The sequence below is a fragment of the Ornithorhynchus anatinus genome, chromosome 9 (genome assembly GCF_004115215.2).
Source record: "Ornithorhynchus anatinus isolate Pmale09 chromosome 9, mOrnAna1.pri.v4, whole genome shotgun sequence".
In the NCBI taxonomy this organism is placed as follows: domain Eukaryota; kingdom Metazoa; phylum Chordata; class Mammalia; order Monotremata; family Ornithorhynchidae; genus Ornithorhynchus; species Ornithorhynchus anatinus.
Window position 1 is genome coordinate 54,437,811 of NC_041736.1, and position 23,949 is coordinate 54,461,759.

General features: G+C 46.2%; 1 protein-coding gene across 4 annotated transcripts in view; it reads left to right on the forward strand.

The window, feature by feature from the left end:
* Positions 1–23,949, forward strand: part of BCL11A (BAF chromatin remodeling complex subunit BCL11A) — a 104,166-nt gene that overhangs the window by 73,901 nt on the left and 6,316 nt on the right. Inside the window, exons 3-4 of one of the 4 annotated variants that reach the window (XM_029072295.2) lie at positions 13,171–13,272; positions 20,014–22,030. In XM_029072295.2, coding sequence (XP_028928128.1) covers positions 13,171–13,272; positions 20,014–22,028 — 2,117 coding nt within the window. In that variant the 3' untranslated portion in view covers positions 22,029–22,030. The remainder of the gene's footprint in view (positions 1–13,170; positions 13,273–20,013; positions 22,031–23,949) is intronic. The other 3 variants (XM_029072296.2, XM_029072297.2, XM_029072299.2) reach the window with 3 other exon arrangements.

The following is a 23,949-nucleotide window of genomic DNA, read 5'->3' on the forward strand; positions in this document are numbered from 1 at the left end:
ATTGGGGTCGGTTAATACTCAATTATGGGAAACTTTCCAAGTCTGAAAATGGAATTGGCCCTCCTGATACAAGAGAAGTGCATTTCTTGTTATCTCATCCAATTTCATCTACAAATCTAGAAATAAAAACATCTCTCTATTCTTGTTTCCCGTAGATTTAAATGTCAAATCCTGATTCATGACAATGTTTTCAAATGCCCCTTTTCCACTCTCGAAGCCTGATGCCTAGGAACTAATCAGTGTCAGGGAAAATTAAAATAGTTCTCTGTCAAGTGAACCACCATTTTCTTCACATTTCCTAAACTCCTAATATTCTCTTGGAGCAATTTCATCCTTCTTCAGCAGTCACAGGCCAATCTTCCTTGTCTCTTCTCCTCCCCCTCTCAAAACTAAATAATAATAATAACAATAATAATAATACTAATGGTATTTGTGAACCATTTACTGTGTGCACTGTTGTAAGCGCTGGGGTAGATACAAGGTAATCAGGTTGGACATCTGTCCCTGTCCCACATGGGGCTCACAGTCTTAATTCACATTTTACAGATGAGGTAACTGAGACAGCGAGGAGTTAAGTGACTTTGCTCAAGGTCACACAACAGACAAGTAGTAGAACTGGGATTAGACCCCGCATCCCCTGACTCCCAAGTCCATGCTCTAGGTCAAGGCACCCCTAGATTTCTCATTCCCTTCCACCTGCTGTGTGGGCTACTCCACTTCTCTAATATATGGAGGAAAACAGAAACATTGCCCCAGTTGTGCATTCTGTAAAAGTGATTCTTAGGATTTATTCTTTTGATTAGAGTGTAAACTCCTTGTGGGCAGGAAAGGTGTTACTTGTATATTTTGTGCTTTCCAAGTGCTTAATATGGTGTGTTGCACTAGTGGACATGCAATGAAAATATCGTTTCTGTATTACTATTAGTGCTTCCTAGTGTAGATTTTTCTACTTGTGTACATGTAGACAATGGATAGAATATGTAGCCTGCATGGCTATAATGGGCAGGCAAGCCCTGACCTGAAAAATTAATTCACTTGGGTCCAAGAGTGGACATTTATACTTGAAGTTTGTGATCAATCAATCAATCAGTAGTATTTATTGAACACTTACTGTGTGCAGAGAAGTGTACTGTGCACTTTGGAGAATACAGTTCAGTAGAGTTGGTAGACATGGTCCCTGCCCTCAAGGAGCTCGAAATCTTATGGGGGAAGACAGTTAGTAACATCAGTTACAGAAAGGGGAAGGATGCGTACATAAGTGAGGTGGGGTTGGGAATGGGGTGGGTACCAAACTGCTCAAGGGGAACAGACCGAATTATGTAGATGACTCAAAAGAGAGGGAGAATAGGGTGGTTGATTAGGATAGTGTGGGATGAAGGATTGTATACTCCAGTCCTGTTCACAGTCCTGTTTGGAAGCCTTTCCATTCAGATTGCATCCCTGACAGTTTTTAACTGCCGACCACCCTCCTCAAGTAACTTGCTGAGGTGGTGAGTTGACGCCTCCCACTTTTGCAAGCGCTGACTGGTTTATCAGTCGAAGGTTATCGTTCAGGGCCCCAGGTGCTGTACTTAACTGTCCTACATAAGAATGTCCCTTCTTAGTAAAAGAATGTTTCCCCTGTAGGAAATGAAGCCTGATGCAGTAGCCCCGGCAGATACGGTCGAAATAACATTGAACAATTGAGAGGGAACATTTTGAGGGGGTGGATGGGCTGGGTGGTGTGCAAGTAGCAGACCGAATCCTGGATCTAGTGAAGTGGAGAAAGAATATACCATCTTCCCTTTAAGGAACTGTAACAAAGAGTTGGGCTGAGGTCATTCTTTTCCCCAATTTTCCCTTTTCTCATGTCCTTTCTCATCCCTTGCAGTAAGTTGTGGGACAGAATGTTATGTTCGGGAGCCAGCCTACTGTCTAAGTTGTGAAAGACAGCCCCGTTACTGCTGTAGTGTGTGTCGTGTGTGTGTGTGTGTGTGTGTGTGTGTGTGAGGTGAGAGAGAGAGAGAAAGAGAGAGAGAGAGAGATTTGTGTCCAGCAACTTAGTGTAACTCCCAAGAGAGTTGGGAGGTATTAGGGTTGTTGCTCTTTAGTTCTGATCCTCAGCGTTTATGTGTTTATGGTCTTTCCACTGTATGTTCAAACATTTATTTTGATTACTCTGTAAATCCTTTTATGTCAGCCTCTCCCAATGGAATGTCAGCTCCTTGTGGCCACGGAATGTGTAGTTCGCTTGTTTTGTACTTCCCAGCTCTTAGTTACAGTTCATTGCACCCAGTGGGTGCTCCAGTAAATACTGTTATTGCCAACACCACCACTACTACTGCTACTACTACTGTGATTGCCACCACTTATCTGCTGTGTGACCTTGGGGACGTCACTTCACTTCTCTGGGCCTCAGTTACCTCATCTGTAAAAAGAGGATTGAGACTGTGAGCCCCATGTGGGACAGGGTCTGTGACCAATCCAATTTGCATGTGTCCACCCTAGCATTTAGTACAGTGTCTGGAAGTTAAGTAAGTTAAGTAAGTGCTTAACAAATATCCCAATTATTATTGTTATTACTACTGCTGCTCCTTCGACTGCTACTATTACTGTCACTACTCTGTTACTACTACTGGATGTCCTGTTTATCCTATTTTGTGGAGCTGAGATGATTCAGAAAGAAGCCATTAGGCTCTGTGAAAGAAGGGCGGTTTATTAGAGGAATGGCTTGAATCTCTACGGAAGTTGAGACTGGTTGACTGGATTACCTTTCCTTTGGAACAGTCTTGTTCTTTTCCCCAACTTGCACCTAATCTCATGTGCCCCCCTCCCCCCAAATCTGTGTCAAGCATAGAGAGAGGGCCCGGTCTGGCTGTGGGAATTCAGAACCAGGTTTTCACTTGAACTGGTGATGTTTCAGGTTGACCACTCCCCAGTCCCCTTCTTGGAGCTCGTTTCCACTAGGCATCCTCTCTCTCGTATCTCTGGGCTCTGCTCGCAGCCTCAGCCTCACGGAGGTAAATTAAGCAACTCCTTGTGGCCTCTAGGAAGGCGCTTGCTAACGTTTGGTGCAACCCAGGTAATTAGGCATGTGCTGCTTCAGCTGCTCTCCTTGCGTCTGCAGGAGGATATGGGCAGGATGAGCTCACAGGTCTTTCCCGTGCTCAAGAGCTGCTCTGCCCAAGGAGTTGATGATTTTGCACACCCTCTATGGCTACATCTGCAGAAGCTTGTGGCTGTGGTTTTCCCCGGCCTGTTGAAAGCTGGGGCTCTAAACCGATATGCCGATGACCCGCGATGATCTGAACCAGTAGTCCGATAATCCGAATCCGGTAGTCCAAGCTCTTCCATCTTTTGCGGGCTGGAGACCGCTTGGAGCAAGAGTCAGGCGGTGTTGGGAAGTCCGGGGGAGGGAACAATGGGAAGGGAAGGGAATGGAAAACAATTTGTCAAGAAAGTGTAAGAAAATTTGACACAATAGATTGTAACTCCTCTGTAACTGTGCAGTTACACTGTGTGTGAATAGTGAATTATTAACTTGATTGTCCGTAACAACCTTTGAGTAAATACACAATGACAGATTGCTAAAATAGGTACCGTGAACTTGATAGTTTAGCAGCTACCTTCAAGGAGCTGTGATAATCTACTGGGTCAAGGCTTGTTAGGAGGTTTCTCAGTTAGTGAATCATTTACCTATGGGACCTCAGGCGCTCCTGGAAGTGGGGATTTTGTTCTGCCCACTGGCCCAGGGGCTCCTTACTATCGTTGAGGTCTGGTCGGAGGGCGTGTTGGAATAGGAATCAGGCGTGTTGGGATAGGAATCCCATTTACAGCTTCCTCCAAGGTCCCCACCTCCCCCCGATAATGACCATTCTTAGTAAAATTGGCTTGTCCTTTCCAGTTTGAAAAAGATCCAGGGTTGCTGGTTGACTATAGTAACGATTTGTCTGAGGAGGAGAGGACAGTAGAGTTGAAGGATAAAAGGGAACAGAGGGAAGGTGTGTATTGTCTTCCTGCCTTCCCCACATGTTTCCTGGGCGGTTTCAAATGGGTGACTTAAGTGGCTCTGTGCCTCAGTTTCCCTCCTCGTGCATCAGGGACAGTAACCTGTGCCATCCCTCTTCCTAGGGTTGTTATGAGCTGTGCAGGCAGGGGAGATGATATTTGCAAAGTGCTGGAGGCCATAAATGCAAAGTATGATGGAACAAAGCTGCTTTTGAAACAAGAGGGGTATCCTAGCGTTGTCCCAACCTGTCAACTTCAGATTTTTCCTCCTCCCCATAAATCAAAAGGGGACAGACACGTTTCATTTTCAAATTTTGCAAGAAAATCAAATCAAATCCAAAGAACCTGTCCTACGCTGATACCTCACATGCCAAGTTTGAGCCTGAGGCAAATTTTTGTGGCCGTGTAATAAGCCTCTTTAAAATGGTGACAGACCCTTGACTCTCCCGGCGTGAATAACATTGATAAAAGACATTTTATTGCGTTAGAGCTGGGGCAGGAGTACAGGACTGTTCTTGCCTGGTCGGCCTCTTTGAAGCCGTGTCTGCAGACCTGACCAGGCCCCACGTTGTCTGCCGTGGTTTCAGCTCGCCGTGCGGCTGAGATCCCAGGGCCTGGGACAGACCCTGTGGTCTCAGGCGAAAGCTTGGGGACCAGGAAGAAGTGCTTAATTTTCTGGAGGGCCTGAGAGATCTGGACGTGACCAATTGACCTCTGACCCCCAGGAAGCCAACTGGCACTTTGGGGGCTCTCAGACTTGGGGCCTGGGAACGTTCATCATTGGGGAGGAAGCTACATATTTCTCTGGGCAGACAAAGTGAAAATGCCATGGCCACTATTTTTTCTCTTCACCCCTTTCCTAGCCCTGATCCACTGCTTTGAGAGAGGAGGCGGAAACCATTTGGCTGCACGATGACTGTCACCCCAGTGTCCTGTGACTGAAAAGGAATTAGGGATGCTCCCTTGGGAATCAGCCCTTGCAGGATTTAATATTTTCTGAACTTTCCTCCTCTTGCCTGGATGCTTGGTTCTCCCAAAAATTGGTCACTGTGCCAGCCATTGTGCCCATAAGAGCAGAGGGGAGGACGCTTACTAGTGCTCATTAGTATTTTACTTGTACTCTTTATTAGTGCTAACTAGTGTTCTAGTGCTTTCTAGTGCTTGACTAGTGCTCTGCTAGAGCTTTTACTGTTTCCTGAGCACCTACCACATGGGAACAGACAAAACAAGTAACAGTCACGGCCTTCACTCTCTAGGAGTTTACAGTCTAATGGGTCAGGCTAAGGTGTTTAGAAATCTGCCAAGCCAGGTTTCATCCACCAAGAAGAGTTTGTGAAAACTAGCACAAGGCTGGAGTGATGACTCAAGAAGGCCGAGATTACGTGTCCTTACCAACTCATCCGCAGGCCACAGGGAACTTCTCCTTGTCCGTCATGCCTCGCCTGCTTGAGAGAAACAGCTGAAGTTCCTCCCTTTCCCCAGAAACTTCCTCTGGGATGGTGTGTTTGGGTGAGAGGAGGTTTTTCCTCTATTTGACAGGTGGGGCAGACAGAAGAGGCTGCCGTCTTCATGGCCGGAGATGTGTCTGTCCACAGATGGGATGAGGTTCCCCCTTTGGAAGGGATAGTTAGCTTGTTGGGATCAGGGAAGTCCCAGGGCCAACCCACTCCTCTGGTCACCCAGATAGCTCAGGTCACAGGATCCATTTAGTTTTTGAATTTACAAGACCGTTAGGTTCTGTTTTCCAGAAAATGCTGCTTGTTGCTTTAAATGCTTGGAAAGCTTAATTTAATTTTCAACATTCCCTAAAGTGGTTGCCCTTTACCGTGAAGTTGTCAACCCAAAGGATGGGATGAAGAGAGCAGCAGGGTGATCAGACCTGTTCCTTATTTACACGGCTTGTTTTTTCTTCTAGGTCACACCTGCCAGTTCCTTAGCTCTTCAGGAAAGTTCAGATGGCCTCATTATTTGCCCTTCTTTTCTCTTGTCCTCTGGCTTGAAACGATTGGTAAAGAGCAGGCCTCCATCTGGTCTTCTGGAAGCTCTTGTGCTTGCGAGTCTCCCAGGGGTCAAGAGTCATAGGGTCGCCAAACATCTTCCCAGCCCCTCCTCTTTCTCTGTGGCCTTAGCACCTTCTTTCTCCTGAAATGACATATTCCCAGGAAATGGAGCTGGGGAGTGTGGACCAGATGGAAGAGGAACTTATGATTTTGGGGAGGGCCTTTACTTTTGGACACCAGAACAACTGTTGCCAGTCTCCAAGCCATAGTAATCTGGTTAATTAGGCCTAAGGATAAAGCTGTTGTTTTGCCAGAATCATGCAGAACATTGGCTTGAATATGTTGGGCTTATGGCTTGAATATCTAAGTGCTGTTGCTCTGGCCTGTGTTTAGAGTCAAGGGCAGAGATAATCAGCACCCCATAAAGCTTGCCTTGAATGTCTGAATGTCTGCTCTCAGTATTCTCAAGTCAACTTTGTCCATTCAAAAAAGGCCTTTGGTGTCCTCTCTCCTGTTCCTTCTTACCATTATTTCCCAATCCTACTATTCTAACGTGGTCCACATGCTCTGACTGTTAACCTGTGGGGTGGTGAGGGAGAGCACAGATCCTCATATTTTCCCCACCGATGCAGAATTCCTTTCAAAAAAGCAGCCAAAAGAAGGTCCAACTTGATGGCATTATCTTGCCACACTGCCAGATTTCTATAATGCTTTCCAAATTTCTTGTGGTTCTAAGGGTGCCCTGATTTAGTTATATAAATTCTATAGGAGATGCACACTGTGTGTTAGATGAGAGGCTTGAAGACTTCTTTGCAGTAACTGGGTGTTGTGTTGGCTGCTTAGCCTTGCCTGCCTTGATAAGCATTTATCCGAATGAGTCATTTGGGTCACTAAATGCACTTTTTCGTTGGCCCAAGCGCTTTTTGGTTCTTTAGGTTGAAAACGTTCATTTTGGCAACCGCTGTTTTCAGAAGGAAAGGGCCTGTTTGTTCTGTGTTTGCCCCTTCCTGTGACATTGCGTTTGCTAGTAGAGAGGCTGCCAGCAGTAAACACTGTGGCAATTTGAGGATCTCCCCATGAATGACCAGGGCAGGAAACTGGTTCCCTTCAAATCACATGGAGGATTCTCTCGGGCTTTTCCCCTACCCGACCCTGGGGTGGGATGCAGATATGACTGGTGGCTGCTGCTCTTATATCCTGGTCACGGGAGGCTTAGTCTGAAATTTGTCCCCGCTTCATTCCAGCCCTAGTTTGGATGGAGCAAAAAGTCACCTAGGATCTCCTTGAAAGTCAGACTACCTCTCTTTGAAATAGGGAGAGGTCCATGGGAACAGAACAGTTCAGGGAAGGGAGGCTAGAGCCACCTTGGAATAGCTCTGAAGAGAAGGAATAATAATGATAATTGCAGTATCTGTTGAGTGTGTATTATGTGCCAAGCACTGTAATAAGTGCTGGAGTAGGTTCAAGATAATCAGGTCAGACATAGTCCCTGTCCCATATGGGACTCACCTTCTAAGTAGGGGATGGAGAACAGGTACTAATCCCCATTTTTACAGGTGAGGAAATTGAGGCCCAGAAGTTAACATGATTTGCCCAAGACCACACAACAGGAAAGCAGTAGAGCTGGGATTAGAACCCAGGTCATCTGCCTTCCAGGCCCATATTTTCACTACAAGGCCACACTGGGAAAGTTTGTTGGTGAGAGGGAGGAATGAAGCCAAAACTGTTGATAGATGAGCCAGAAGTGTAGAATACAAGCATTTCTAGCCCAGTCATACTCTGACAGTGTGCCAGTAAGTATGAGGCCACGTTAAACAGGCTGGAATGCAGCTGATCAAGAACCCCAATCTAAGGCGTCCAACGTGAGTATTGAAGTTTGTCACCCAATCTCAAGAACAAAATCCAGGGAAATCACTGAAGAATGGTCATTTCTGTCAGTGACCTTCCTGATAAAAGTTTAGAGTGTAATATCTGGGCTGAGGAAATTCAGCCTTCTAAGTGTTTTAGCACTCAGGAGAGGAAATATCATAGACAGGTTTCACTATATTGAGATAAATGAATGATGGTAGATCCAAATCACAAGCAAATGAAAATACTTTGGGTCAGCATGCCAATCTGCACAATTTTTTCAGTGCCTTAAGCAGCTGAATCTTGTTTTTAACTACCATCCTTTCAAACCTCTTGAAGTGAAGATTTTGTCTTGTAATAATGAAACTCCATTTCATCCAAAACGGCCTTGTTTTATTGTTCCCCCCAAAAGTCCAATGCTGTGGTCTACGTATGTTAGGCATGCCAGACTGGAGGCATATGTGTATAGGATTTGGAAGCATAAAAGATCTCCCTCATTGGTGGGCTGTGCTGTGTGGAATAAAATAAAACGTTTCAGAGGTGACATCACTGACCTATTGTTTCTCAACTGGGATGAGCCCATGAGGATAGATTAAGCCAAGGGGAAAGGAGTGGTTTTAGAATGAATTATTAATGCAATTCAAGTTATTGAGAAAAAGGGATATGTTTTTGAAGGGTAAGAGAATTGGCAATAGTGTAAGAAATAATGTGTTATGGACTATTCCTCAAATTCTTTAGGTTTAGCAAGATGCATTCATTAACCAAGAGGCAACTGATAGAAGTGTGGATGATGGCACTGGCAGATTGATTAAAAAGTAGGGTAGTGGCGATGCTGAGAAAACTGCCACATTTTTCATTCAGATTGCCTCGACTCAAGAGTTTGGTAGAACCACTGGTTGAATGGTATTACAGAACTGAGTTTCAGAATCTGGTACCTGTAGTAAGCAAAAAGTCAAGTACTGGGAAGAGTGAACAATAAATAGTTGCATATATCCTTGAATCAATTAATCCTTCTAGAAATATTAAAATGTCCAACCTATGCCTCTTCCAACAGGTGGAAGCAATATGATGGATGGATTGCAGTATGAAGCAGCATGGCATAATGAATAGAGCAAGGGCTTGGGAATCAGGAGGTTTTGGGTTCTAATCCCAGCTCCACCACTTGTTCCTGTGTGATCTTGGGCAGGTCACTTAAATGCTCTCTGCCTCAGTTACCTGAAATGTAAAGTGAAGGTTGAGACTGTAAGCCCCACATGGGACAAGGATTGTGTCCAACTAGATTTGCTTGTATGCACCCCAGGGCTTAGTACAGTGCCTGGCACATAGTAAGCACTTAACAAATACCATTATTATTATCATTCACATGCTTTAAAATCTGGAAACAGTAAATGGGAAGGAAGTGATTAGACAACTATAAACACACTCCCCCTTTGGGAAAGTATGGTGGGAGAATGAAGACTTTGAAAAGCCCACCTAGTTTATGATTATTTGGGACCAGAGTAGAAATGTTGAGAAGCCTAGGTTCCTGCTTAGGACTTGGGCCTAGATGCTTAAAATAATCCCTGTCAGGTTGGAGACTAGACCAATTGATTCCTTGTTTTTGAAAAGATTTGGTCATTCAGTCAATCAAAATCAGTATTTGAGTATTTGATTTGATATATCAAATACAAATAAATTGGTAATTATTCAGCACCTACTGTGTTCAGGGCACTCTACTAAGTACTTGGGAGAGTACACTAGAAATAGTAGGTGTCCTGTCCTCAAAGACTTTATAATCTAGTAGTAGATTCTATCGATTGGTGGTATTTATTGAGTGCTTATTGGTTGCAGAACACTGTACTAAACCCTTGGGATAGGGAGGGTAGAGGGGAATAAAGCCTACCACAAATTCATAAATTCAAGCTGGATGAGAGCATTGCAGTTCCCAGCAATCCCCACCTAAGGAGTCGGAGACAGAAAAGGAAGAGGAAGGGAGGCCAGGGGCATATTTTTCAGCGGAATGAAAAACAACGCTCTTGAATTCTTTCCAGTTTGGGGGTTGGGGGAGGCCCACAAACACCATATGGTCAAAAAAAGGCAGGGGAAGGGGTAGATTGAAGGACCTTCCGAAACTCCCATGTCCGAGAGCACAAGTTGTAAGATTTTATTTCACCCACATTACAATGAAATCTTTTGACGGTCTTGGAATGGAAGCAACAAAACCCCAGGCAGCCAATTGCCAGTGTGTCCCAGTCATACGGGTAGGTTACAGGCCACTTGGGGTTAAAGACAGCTAGTGCAAGTGGAGTGGGGTTTTCCTCTCCCAAAATTAACCACAGGTGCTTTCCACAAAAGATTAGGCTACTCTTCAGTTGCTCCCTTGATTCAACTCTTAGGGCTAGTCAGGCCAATTTGACCCGCAAGCAGTGGAAGAAATCAGTCAATCAATCAGTGGTATTCACTGAGTGCTTACAGTGTGTAGAGGCCTGTACTAAGTGCTTGGGAGGGTACGATATAATAGAAGTGGTAGACAGGTTCCCTGCCCACAACAAGCTTACAGTCTAGAGGGGAAGACAGACATTATTATAAATAAATAATGAGGTCCCTGGGAAATCCTCACACTACCTGGAGGCTGGTTTGAGAGAAGAAATCAGGCAAGGACTTTGGTTGATTTTTTGCTGATTTTGGAGTTGCAGCTGGGGCTAGTGTCATTTTCTATCCCAGGGATTGCCTAAAAAAGATTTTAGAAAGTCAGGGTAGAGAGCAAGAGGTAAAAATGTCCTCAGATTCCTTTTGGAAAATTACCCAGAATCTTTGATTTAAGTCTTCATTTCAAATCAACCATCCCTTGGCATAAAATGTAGTAAATGGAATTTGTGTATGTGATTATAAGTTTTATTCCCATAATTTTAGGATTTGGGGGTGGGGGGAGGAAGGGACTTTCATGTAGTGTTCATGTGTCCAAACCTCAGTAACAGTCTACTTTTGTGAGCCTGGTAACAAAAGATTCATGTGGCCGGTACAGGAGCTGACAAGAGCAGCATGCTATTGTGACAGAGCAGGCGGGCAATGAAAGGAACCCTTGTGTCTCCTTTCTCCCGTCTCCTGGCCTTACTTATCAGAGCAGCTTTTATAAGGGGAACAGGATGTATCTTACACCTGAGATTGGTCATAACAACATTTTAGGGACTCTCAATATTAAAATCATGAAAAGCATCCCTTATGCATTCATAATCCAAGCCACTTATATGTCCTGTTCCTTTCCACCCCCGCTCCCCTCCCCATTCATTTCCCTCCCCAGTCCCCCCCCCCCAAATTAAACATGCACACCTCCAAATCACTGGGTCAGGTTGAATATAACCCTTTCTGCCAAAGACCCGATTACCTCACGGTTGACATCTAACATGCCCAGTTATCTGCAGGGGGACTGGGAAAATCTAGTAACTTCCGAGGTGAACCGTGACATCTTTTTGGGGGCAGAAATCCAGGCATCTCTTCTTAGGAAATCTCCGGGCAAGTCCCGGAAAAGGATGAGACACTTGAAAATGTATTTCTAAGTGTTGGCTGCCGTTTTCCATCACCAGGGTGCAACAGTGCACAGGGTTTGGGAGCTGGCTGTGCAGAAAGAGGAGTCGTGTCTGCAGTGGGTGCTCAGGGGAGGTGGGTGGTTAAATTGATGCTTGAGTTGGCCAATTTCAGGGAGGGCTTTCAACATTCTGGAGCAATGTGGGCTTGAGTTGTTCAGGACTTTCCCTCCCCTTATCCTGAGCTACTTTTTCAGTGCCTCTCCCTCAGATCAGGCAGGGCACAAACTTCCCCCCTTCAAAGCCCTATTGAAAACTCACCTCCTCCAGGAGGCCTTCCCAGACTAAGCCCCCCTTTTAATAATAATAATAATAATAATAATGGTGGTATTTGTTAAGTGCTTACTATGTGCAAAACACTGTTCTAAGCTCTGGGGGAGATACAAGGTGATCATGTTGTCCCATGTGGGACTCACAGTTTTAATCTCCATTTTACAGATGAGGGAACTGAGGCACAGAGAAGTTAAGTGATGTGCTCAAAGTCACACAGCTGGCAAGTGGCGAGGCCAGGATTAGAACCCATGACCTCTGACTCCCAAGCCCGGGCTCTTTCCACTGAGCCACGCTTTTCCTAACCCCCCGCCCTATCGCCCCCACTCGCTCCCTCTGCTCTACCCCCTCACCGCCCCACAGCCCTTGTGTGTATATATGTACATATTTATAATACTATTTATTTTATTAATGATGTGTATATAGCTATAATTCTGTTTATATTGATGCTATTGATGCCTGTTTTCTTGTTTTGATGTCTGTCTCCTCCCTTCTAGACTATGATGAGCCCATTGTGGGTGGGGATTGTCTCTGTTGCTGAATTGTACTTTCCAAACCCTTAGTACTTTGCACACAGTAAGCACTGAATAAATACGATTAAGTGAATGAAGGAGTCTCCCAACTGGAGACCCCTAATGCTAGAAAGCTGAAATCTCCCTCTACCCCTTTCTCCTATGCCTAAGACTCCAACCAAGACTTTCCTTTGGAGTGAGGGTCTTCTCCTTAAATGCTGCCAAGCAACTGGGAGGTGGAAATGGATGGGATGGTCTGTGGGGAGTATTGCCAAATAAAATCCTCCCTAAACTCCAATCAGCCAATCATCCAGTGGTATTTATTGAGAGCTTACCATGTACAGAGCACTGTACTAAGCACTTGGGAGAGAACAGTAGTAGCTTTAATCTCGGTCTCAAGGAATTTATAGTCTAACAAAGCTTGCAGTATAATTCCAGAAGATAATCAATTTAGTGGTATTTATTAAGTATTTACTGTATGCAGACTACTGCATTGAGTGCTTGGGAAAGTACAATACAACAGAGTTGGTATACACATTTCCTACCCACAAGGAGCTTACAGTCTACAGTTTAGAGTAAGACTAACCAACTCTTCTGATGGAAATTACACTCCCTAGTTGCGCTTGTTCTTGGTGAAAACTGTTTTGATGGGAAAAGTCTAAGGTGAGAATATAATATATGTAAGTCAGCCTTGCAGATAAGCACTCCCATTAACCAACCCACCAAAATCAGCCACTAAGCCCGCCTCCTCCTGGGGTACACAACCCATACCGCACAGACGGTCAGAATGAAAATAAACCACAACCCTAAAACCACCCCTCAATGTTCTTGGGTTCTGGAGAACCATCAGTTGTTCTTGGCTTTTATCATGTGGCTCTCTGCAAGGCTGGTATCATCTACGTAATGCGTTGGAAGTAAAACCTTATGCTGTGTTATGGGAAAATGCATGATCTTTGTAGTTACATGCTTTACTGTGGGTTTCTTTCACAGATAAACTTCTCCACTGGAGGGGCCTCTCCTCCCCTCGTTCTGCACATGGAGCTCTAATTCCCACACCCGGAATGAGTGCAGAATTCGCCCCGCAGGGTATTTGTAAGTTGAGTGTTATTTCTTCTACAAATGTTCATGTGTATGGAGATTAGAGTTTCTGGAAATTGCCTTTACTTTTAAAATCTGAAGGAGACACTTCCAGGCTGCCTTGGCACCCACAAGCATATAATTCCATTACTCACTTGGCATCAGCTCCACTACCCTGCTCAGCTCCAGAATATTTCTCTCTTGGTCTTTCTCTCTCTCTCCTTCACTCTTTTTTGTCTCTCTCCATCTCTGTTTCCTTCTCCCTTCTCTCCTTTTCCCTCTCTCCTATCTTCCCCCCTCTCTCTGTGGTGGCATACAACTGTTTGTCCCTGTTTGCCCACCAGCTTGCCTTCTCCCCAGTTGCTTCTCTGGCTGCTTGGCTGGTGGTTGTGGCTGTGCCTTTGAGTCCATGGGCTTTCCTGTGTGTTTAGAGGTCAGCTTCCATTGCCTCCTGGAACATGGTGGCGGGTTACTTTCTTTCACTGCTTGTCTTTTTGAACAGAATAAAATGTCTCTTAAGCAAAAATCCTCCGATGCCCAAGAGAGATAGATGATCTTTCCAGGTTGTTGAGAGAATGTAGACATGGAATCCTTGGTTTTTCAGATGCCTATACGTGTGCCTTTTATGGGTTAATTTTGCCAGATGCCAAGCTAAAGCCACTGTTAAAGAGGGATGTATTTGTTTTGATGTTGGGGGTACTTCTGAATAACTTGGGATTGGTGGGTTTAAAAGAGTATATCCAAATGGGGTTGTTTAAAGGTAAAGCAATGAATTTTTCACTGACTCCAGGAACAAATGGAGTGAGTCATGGTTAGCAAAGAAAAATCCAAAGCACACTCCAGAAGCCTGAGGGAAAAATGGTGTTTTTTCTCCCTAATTTTTACCTAAATAAATTGTGTTGGCTCCCAGGAAACAACCTGAAAGTGAAATGTGAAGAGGAAGGGGGATGAGGGTGGGGGGTGGGCGGAGGGAGATGCGGGGTGGTGGGAGGGGGGAAGAAGGGAAGGAAGGAGGGGAAGGGAATGAGTGTGGGAGGGAGGGGAGGTCCTGTGGGTGAGGGTGGAGGCTAGGGGTGGGGGAGGTGGGCTGCGTCTCAGCAGAGCAGACATGCTGAATTTGACTACCTTCTGGAAGTTGCCTTTGCAAGCCGGCATGTTCACCCCGTGGCCAGGTTTAAAGCCAGCTGTTTATTATTTTTCCGAACTATGGCAATCCCAAGTTACAAAGGCGTATTGTTTGAGTTTCACAAGCCGGTTATCCTGAGGGCTAGGTGGTGCAAGTAAGGGTTAAAGTCCTTGTCTGCTCTCCCTGGAGAGCTGAGCTGGGTTGGAGGTTATGTCACGGTGGCAGAGAGTTCGGGTCTCCTCTCCGGTCATCGAGTCTCAGCGTGACAGGCCGGAAGCCTGGAAGCAACCTCTGAGCCTGCCTCACTTGGGGCCTCACTTAGGACCTTGCTTGGGGCCTGGCCTCTCCCAACCCTCCCCACCCTTTCTCCCCCCTCCCCCACACCTTGCGACTTGGTGGGGATGGCCCCTGGATGGGTGGCTCCTTGTAGGAAGGGGTCTACTGCTCCTTCCCGGCTCCCGCCTCTGCTGATGCTGGGCATGACTCTCCTACAGGAAGTAAGTCTGCCCAGTGGCGGGGTGGAGGGAAGACTAGAAGCTTGTTCCATCGGGAACAGGAGGGCAGGTAGGTCTCCTGGAGCCTGCCAGACTGGTCTGAAACCCCCTAACCAAACCATCCTTTGGGGAATCTGGGGAAAGGTCTGCCTTCAGGTGTCTGTCTGGGAAATATGGGTTGCACAGTGCTCACAAAATCTTCCTTCTGCTTTCAGAGCAACAGAGCTCACCTCCCTCCCTCCCTACACACAACAACTATAAGGTGAACATGACAGGTGCCCTCCTTCGTGCTCCTCTCTTCTCCCTCTTTCCCCTCCTCCTCTCTCCCTTCTGCTTCCATCTCTCTTTCCCCACTCCCTCTCTTCTCTCCCCTCTTTCTCTCTCCCCCTTCCTCTCCCCTTTCTCTCCCCTCCCTTCCCTTCCCCCCTCCCCTCTCTTTCTCCCTCTTTCCCTCTTTCTCCTTCTCTGTCCCTGCCTCTGTTATTCCTTCTCTCCTCTCCCAATCTTCTCCCCTTTTCTTCTTTTTCTCCCTTTCTCTTCCAAACAATCAGTCAGTGTTATTTATTGAGTCTATACTGTGTGCCCTGTACTAAAAGTTGGGAAAGTAGGGTATAATAGAGTTGGTAGGCATGGACCCTGCCCACTTGGAGCTTACAGTCTCCAGGGGGGACAGATCTCTCTCCCTTCTCTCCCCGTTTGTGCATTCTCTCTCCCCCCCGCTTCTCTTCCCTTCTCTTCCTCTCTCCTTTTCTCCTGTCCATGTCCCCTTCTTTCTCTCTATGTACCCCTCTCGTTCTATATTCCCCCTCTTTCCCTCTCCCCATCCCCCACTTTCAGTTTTCAGCCCATGAAACTTACCACATTTCCCTTAATTGGGTGCCAGACTGGAAACAGTGCTCAGCCCAAAACCTTCATAATTAATCAAACGCCAATAGACAAATTTGAACTGGGGTTCCATTTTCCAAGAGGTGAGGCAAGATGGCAGTCATAGACGTTAACCATTTCGTGGCTTGGTAGTGACCCGGCTTGATGCACCCCCTTGGACTCCAGCCCAGTAGGGTCAGGCCAGTGGTTAACCCTCAGCGAGCCTCCAAATTGACGTGACCGCTTAGATTGCCAAGCAGGAGTCGTGAATTGGAAAGTTGTTTTTCATCAAAGCAAATGAAGAAGAATAATATTATATTTTACACCCCAGTAAATCAATGAAGGCCTAATTTTGCCATGCAGGAAATCAATCCTGGTCTTTATAACAGTCGAAGATGTTATGAACAAAGTAATTTTGCAAATTATGGCAAGTAACACATTTATTGATGACTGTAGTTGAGGAATTTAGATTTTGTGAGCACTGTAATATAATATGCTGCACTGCCAGGGCCTGAGTGAAATACAGATTATATGCTGAAGCTGTAATGCATCATTTGCTATTAGTGGACTGGTAATAATTACCAGTTTCAAAGCAGCTCTTTCCATGTAATCTTTAGTCTCAATCGTAACAGCCCTTCTCATTGACATTATGATTACACTAGCTGCCCTCATGATCTAGAATATCTAGTTGATGGGAATACTAAAATGTGATAGCGAAAACTGTATGTTGTATGCTCATTATAAGATAAAATGCCATTTTCTCTGACCTAATATAGGGGAGAGAGAGAGAGAGGGAGAGAGAGGGCGGGTAGCATTGCATTGTTAGCATACTACTCCCGTCACATACCTTGCTCAGTCCCAGAGGAAAACCAGTTGATGATAGCAAAATTAACGGAAGTTTTTACATGTTAAGCTTTTCTGGGCCCCCAGATGTAGCATGCTGACTGGGCCCAACTCCTAGGGAAATGCAAGGCCTAGTGGATAAAGCACATGCCTGGGGGCCAGACGACCTGAGTTTTCATTCTGGCTCCACCATTTGCCTGCTGTGTGACCTTGGGCAAGTCGCTTAACTTCTCAGTACCTCAGTTTTGTCAACTGCAGATTGGAGATTCAATCCCTGTTCTCCCTCTTGCTTAGACTGTGAGCCCCATGGGGGAGAAGGACTGTACCTGACCTGATTAGCTTTTATCTACCCCAGAGCTTACAACAGTACTTCACACATAGTAAGTGCTTAACAAATACCGTAAAAAAGGGTATTTGGTCCAAGTGTGTGGCCCAAGGGAAGCAAGCAGTTTTGTTCCTGTCCTAGTTTTTCATAGAAAAATATGAAGGTAAATATTTGGTTTTTTAAATGGTATTTGTTAAATGCTTGCTAGGTGCCAGGCAGTGTACTAAGCAGTGGGGTAGATACAAGGTAATTGGGTTGGACTCAGTCCCTGTCCCACTGGAGTCTCAATGGAGTCTTAATCCCCATTTTACGGATGAGTCCCAGAGAAGTTAGGTGACTTGCCCATGGTCACACAGCAGGCAAGTGGTGGAGCTTTGATTAGGACACCCAGGTCTGTGCTTTTTCCACTAGGCCACACTGTTGTAAGCCTTTTTCATTAAATAGTATTTAGTGAGCGCTTAATATGTGCAGAGCACTGTACTAAGCAATTGGAATGTACAATTCAGCTTTTTGGGGGGACTTTACTGCTAATGACTGCCCTAAGCAGGCATTGGGACTCTTTTATCTCAGCCAGTTCAGATCAGGAGTCTAATTGCAGGGATACTTTCACAAGCGCTTAGTACGGTCCCCTGAACACAGTAAACTCTCAGTAAATGCCATAGATTGATCCCAGCCCGGCTTGGCAGAGCCCCACCATATGACTCCTGCAGGAACTCTGCGGCCTTTTGGAAGTCTGGCTGGTACCGGATGCCAGGATGCTGCGAGAACTGTCAGGAAGATACTCTCGATGATGCTTTTTATTTCCCTTCGAAGAAAAGAAGCAAACAAGAATAGGTAGATAACGTGATAGTAAAGTCAGTGTTTTCTTTCAAAATCTCTTACTTTCCCTCTCCCCCCCATTCCTGCCCCCACCCCCACATTAGGCAAATGTTTGAAACCTAATTTTGGTATCTTATCATCTAATCTCGTTAAAGAGATTTACCCATGAGTGGGATATATGGAGTGAGATTATAAATGCATTGTAAAGTAAATTACCAGGGCAGCACAGGAGTACATTATATAGTCAAGTACAACGGCCGCCAGCTTTGTGGTGGAATACTGGTGGATTTGGCTTCTAGAAACAGACACCACTTGCTCTTATTTTTAAACCAACTAATGGAGGTATCGTCATATTGATTAAACCCTTCCCTTCACCCCAAGGATGCTATTTTATTTTTATTTACCTGGAGTTACTGACAGTGATTTGGCAAGTCTTAAGGAAATAATAATGTTGGTATTTGTTAAATGCTTATTATGTGCAGAGCACTGTTCTGAGCACTGGGGTAGATACAGGGTAATCAAGTTGTCCCAAGTGAGGCTCACAGTTAATCCCCATTTTACAGATGAGGGAACTGAGGCCCAGAGAAGTGAAGTGACTTGCCCACAGTCACACAGCTGACAAGTGGCAAAGCCTGAATTAGAACCCATGACCTCTGACTCCCAAGCCCGTGCTCTTTCCACTGAGCCATGCTGCTTCCTTTTAGACTCCCGTAAAAAAAAAAAAAAAAAAAAAAAACAATCCACAAAGCCCCCCAGAAGCCACCTTCTCTTGCTCATGTTTTGCACATTTTTCCTGTTTATCAGTCAGTAGTACTGAGCCCCTACTGTGTCCAGAGCATTGTGCTTGTCTGAGTGAATACGATACCTTCGTAGACATGATCCCTGCGGCCTTTAGTAGACAGATCTTCTAGCAGACACAATTCATGCCTCAAGGATCGTAGAATTCAGAGAGAGTTGGCAATTTAGTGGAGTTCTCAGAAAGTCCAAAGACTAAAAGAGAGCAATCAGTAGTATTTATGGAACACCTACTGGGTGCAAAGCACTGTACCAGGCACTTGAGAGAGTATCCTAGAGTTAGTTGACAGTCAAGGAGTTTTCAGTCTAGTGAGAGCGTTCAGTCTAGGGGAGTTCTCAGAAAGTCACCCACTTCCTCTGCCCCACACCCCACCGTCCGGGTTGGCTTTTGGGATGTGGTCATCGCTTAATTTATCTGTGAGTGGCCTGTTGCTTAGTCGCCCCTTCTTTACCATTGGGCCGCCTCTGGGAAGCAGGATAGTCCACAATTTGCCCTGCTGGCATTTTACCATTCTCAGAGCCATTTCGGTGAGAAAGAAATGGCTGCTCTTAAGGAAGGCTTTTATCAACAGCCCGCCGACCAGGGAGCGGGCTGGCTTTGCTACTTATTCTCTGTTTCTTCCCTGAATCTTGGCCAGAGCCCGTGTGACAGATCATATAATTTCATTCACTTGATTCAGCTCTCATAATAAGGAGGAGGCTAGATTAGCATGTCGCAGGAGTTGCGGTCACAGCAGTAGAAATACTTATTGAGTACCCACTTGGCGCCCAATTTTAGTGTGAGGTGTACAGAATACCTGTAAGTGACCCCACGTTCCCTGCCCACAGTGAACTGACACTAGTGGGGGTAGACGAGCGTCAAAATAAGTCCGAGCTTGTTGCATACCATAGTGTGGAGTTAGGCTGGCTTTTGAACTCTTGTGTCGTGGGTTTATGTGTGTTTGTATGTGTGTGTACACCCATACATTCATGCCCACATACACACACACCCAGTCCCCCAAGAATAGGTGTGTCGGTAGGCCCCTTTTCATGAGGTTACTCTTCCCAGCATTATTTTCCATTTCAAACAATATCAGCAGTTAGCGTATTTCAGGGTAAAATGACAGCCCTCCCTGGAGCCAGACCGAATCGGAGTGAAATGACTTTCTCCTCCCGATGGGTCGAGGGGGTGGGGGTCCCTTTCTGACGCTCACCGGTTTTGAGGGAAGGCTTTCGCACTGGGCCAGGTCCCGCCCGCTTTCCGGATGTGAGTCCTTCAGGGGACCCCTCTTCCCTTCCCCCCGCCACCTCAGTCCAGCATTGAGAATTTTGGGGGTGAGATTTTCACCTCTTGGACGAATGAGAAAGTGGCAGAGGTGGGGCGGGGGTGGGCTCGTGATGGAGGCACGACGGAGAGGAGAGGCAGGTGTGGGTCAACATCGATAAGCAAGCAATTGCCAATCCTCAGTTGGATGATTAAACATTTATGTTGCTGTTGTATTGTTTTGCAGGTAAAGATGAGCCCAGCAGCTACACATGTACAACTTGTAAACAGCCATTCACCAGTGCATGGTTTCTCTTGCAACACGCACAGAATACTCACGGATTAAGAATCTACTTAGAAAGTGAACACGGAAGCCCCCTGACCCCGCGGGTTGGTATCCCTTCAGGACTAGGTGCAGAATGCCCTTCCCAGCCACCTCTCCATGGGATTCATATTGCAGACAATAACCCCTTTAACCTGCTCAGAATACCAGGATCGGTCTCCAGAGAGGCTTCGGGTCTCGGCGAGGGGCGTTTTCCACCCACCCCCCCTTTGTTTAGTCCTCCACCGAGACATCACTTGGATTCCCACCGCATAGAGCGCCTGGGAGCGGAAGAGATGACCCTGGCCACCCACCACCCTAGTGCCTTCGACAGGGTGCTGCGGCTGAACCCCATGGCCATGGAGCCCCCGGCCATGGATTTCTCCAGGAGACTCAGAGAGCTGGCGGGGAACACGTCCAGCCCGCCGCTGTCCCCGGGCCGGCCCAGCCCTATGCAACGGCTACTGCAACCATTCCAGCCAGGTAACAAGCCGCCCTTTCTGGCCACGCCCCCCCTCCCTCCTCTGCAGTCCGCCCCTCCTCCCTCCCAGCCCCCGATTAAGTCCAAGTCCTGTGAGTTTTGCGGCAAGACGTTCAAGTTCCAGAGCAACCTGGTGGTCCACCGCCGAAGCCACACGGGGGAGAAGCCCTACAAATGCCACCTCTGCGACCACGCGTGCACTCAGGCCAGCAAGCTCAAGCGCCACATGAAGACCCACATGCACAAGTCGTCCCCCATGACGGTCAAGTCGGACGACGGCCTCTCGACGGCCAGCTCCCCCGAGCCCGGGACCAGCGACCTGGTGGGCAGCGCCAGCAGCGCCCTCAAGTCTGTGGTGGCCAAGTTCAAGAGCGAGAACGAGCCCGGCCTGCTCCCGGAGAACGGGGACGAGGAGGACGAGGAGGAGGAAGAGGAGGAGGAAGAGGAGGAGGAAGAGGAAGAGGAGGAGGAGGAGGACCTGACGGAGAGCGAGCGGGCGGACTACGGCTTCGGCCTGAGCCTGGAGGCGGCCCGCCACCACGAGAACAGCTCGCGGGCGGGCGAGGAGAGCCGCTCCCTCCCGGACGTCATGCAGGGCATGGTCCTGAGCTCCATGCAGCACTTCAGCGAGGCCTTCCACCAGGTCCTGGGGGAGAAGCATAAACGAGGCCACCTGCCCGAGCCCGAGGTCCACAGGGACACTTGCGACGAAGACTCGGTGGCCGGGGAGACGGACCGCCTGGACGAGGGCGCCGTCAACGGGCGGGGCTGCTCCCCGGGCGAGCCGGCCGCCGTGGGCCTGTCCAAAAAGCTGCTGCTGGGCAGCCCCAGCTCCCTGAGCCCCTTCTCCAAGCGCATCAAGCTCGAGAAGGAGTTCGACCTGCCCGCCGCCGCCATGCCCAACACCGAGAACGTCTACTCCCAGTGGCTCGCCGGCTACGCCGCCTCCAGACAGCTCAAAGATCCGTTCCTCAACTTCGGGGATTCCAGACAATCGCCTTTCGCCTCCTCCTCGGAGCATTCGTCGGAGAACGGAAGCTTGCGCTTCTCCACGCCCCCCGGGGAGATGGACGGAGGGATCTCAGGCCGCAGCGGCACAGGAAGTGGAGGCAGCACCCCGCATATTAGCGGCCCGGGCCCCGGGAGGCCCAGCTCAAAAGAAGGCCGGCGCAGCGACACCTGTGAGTACTGTGGAAAAGTCTTCAAGAACTGTAGCAATCTCACTGTGCACAGGAGGAGCCACACGGGGGAGAGGCCTTACAAGTGTGAGCTGTGCAACTATGCCTGCGCCCAGAGTAGCAAACTCACCAGGCACATGAAAACACATGGCCAGGTGGGGAAGGACGTTTACAAATGTGAAATTTGTAAGATGCCTTTTAGCGTGTACAGTACCCTGGAGAAACACATGAAAAAATGGCACAGTGATCGAGTCTTGAATAATGATATAAAAACTGAATAGAGGTATATTAATACCCCTCCCCGGAACCTCACGGCTATCCTCCTCCTTCTCCCGTCCCCCTCCCCGCCCCATCCCCTGCCCCCGAGGCCCCTCGCCCTCAAATCTGATTCCCTGTAGAGTTTTTTCTAGTCCCTCGTGATTTGAAAGAAAAAAAAAAGAAATGGAAGCTAAGAATTTAAGAAAGTGCTTGTCACCAGCACACCTGTTTTTTTTTCTTTGTTTTTTTTCTCTTCCTTTTTTTTTTTTCCTTTTGTGTTCTCACCGTTTGAATGCATGATCTGTATCGGGGCAATACTATTGCATTTTACGCAAACTTTGAGCCTTTCTCTTGTGCAATAATTTACATGTTGTGTATGTTATTTTTTTTTTATTTTGACTTAGACAGCATGTATGGTATGTTATGGCTATTTTAAATTGTCCCTGATTAGTTGCTGAGCAAACATGTTGCTGTTTCCAGTTCCGTTCTGAGAGAGGAAAAAAAAAAAAGGAGAGAAAAGAACCGACCATGCTGCATAAATTCTGTAATACATATCATGTACAGTTTTGTTTCGTAACGTATGGAGGAAAAACAGTCTTTGGATTAACCCTCTATGGACAGGATGAAGAGCACTGAAAAAAAAAAAAGCTGGTATATTAGGTAGATATCTGTGTCTGAAGGGTTAAAACTTATCAATTGGATGGAAAACAAAAGGCCTTGAAATGAAAAATGAGCCAAAAGAAAAAATAATAACCCAACAAAAAAACCCACGAAGTAAATTTATACTCTTATTTGGTTGAAAATACTATCTGAGTGCCTTGGACCCATCGAAGCCACATTGATGGTTCTTCCTACTTGTATAAACTAGTCTTTCAATCAGCATTGGGTGAAGTCATGAATCCGCAGGAACTAGTGTATAATTCTATATTGTATTACTCGCAACAACGGCTACCTAAAAACACGACTTAGTAAGTCCTAGTTAATCATCATTCTCCCTTTCGTTTCATGTTTTAAACAAAACTGATTATACCAGTATAAAAGCTATTTTGCTCCTGGTGAGAGCTTAAAAGAAATGGGACTTTGGCCCGCAGTTTTATTTTATTTTATTTTTTTATTGATGATTGAATTGATGTGAAACGTGCAAAGGCCCTTGAACATGATTAAATACACTAGTAAGGAAATTCATTTATGAAGGTATTTACTTTTCATAATACCTTTTATTGATTCTGGCACGGAAACAAATACATCCAGATCCACTTGGTTGTCAAACTGACGATCAAATTATAAACTTTTAAGACCCTGTGTACCGTATGAAAAAAGAGGCTGGCAGTAGGATTTTACAGAGTGTAACAGATAGAAAAACAAAAATAATTGTGATTTATTAGCACAATGTGGTACCGTTTGCCATTTAAACTAGAACAGGTGTATAAGCTAATATTGATACAATGATGATTAACTATGAACTCATAAGACTTGACATCCTAAAGAAAAGGAGAGAATTTTAAAAGTAGCAGTATATATATGTATAATGTACATATATATATACACATATATAATACAGACATGCACACACGCGCACACGTCTGTGCTCCCTACAAGTTGTACGTCATTTCTTTTTCATACATACACTGTGTGCTATTTGTGTTAACCCGGAAAAGGATTCATTGTTTTGTTATTAAGCTAGCATCTACCCCAGTTGGTGTTCAGATAGCACTTGACTCTGCCTGTGATGTCTGTATCTTTCCTTTAATCAGAGATGATACAGAGGTTGAGTATAAAATAAGACTGCTCAGATAGGACAATTAAATGCACTGTACAATTTTCCCAGTTTACAGGTCTATACTTAAGGGAAAAGTTGCAAGATGGCTGGAAAAAAAGCTAATTGAACACAATCTCATTGGGTAAGCATAAAAAAACAAAAACAAAAACTTTGCCAGCCATTTA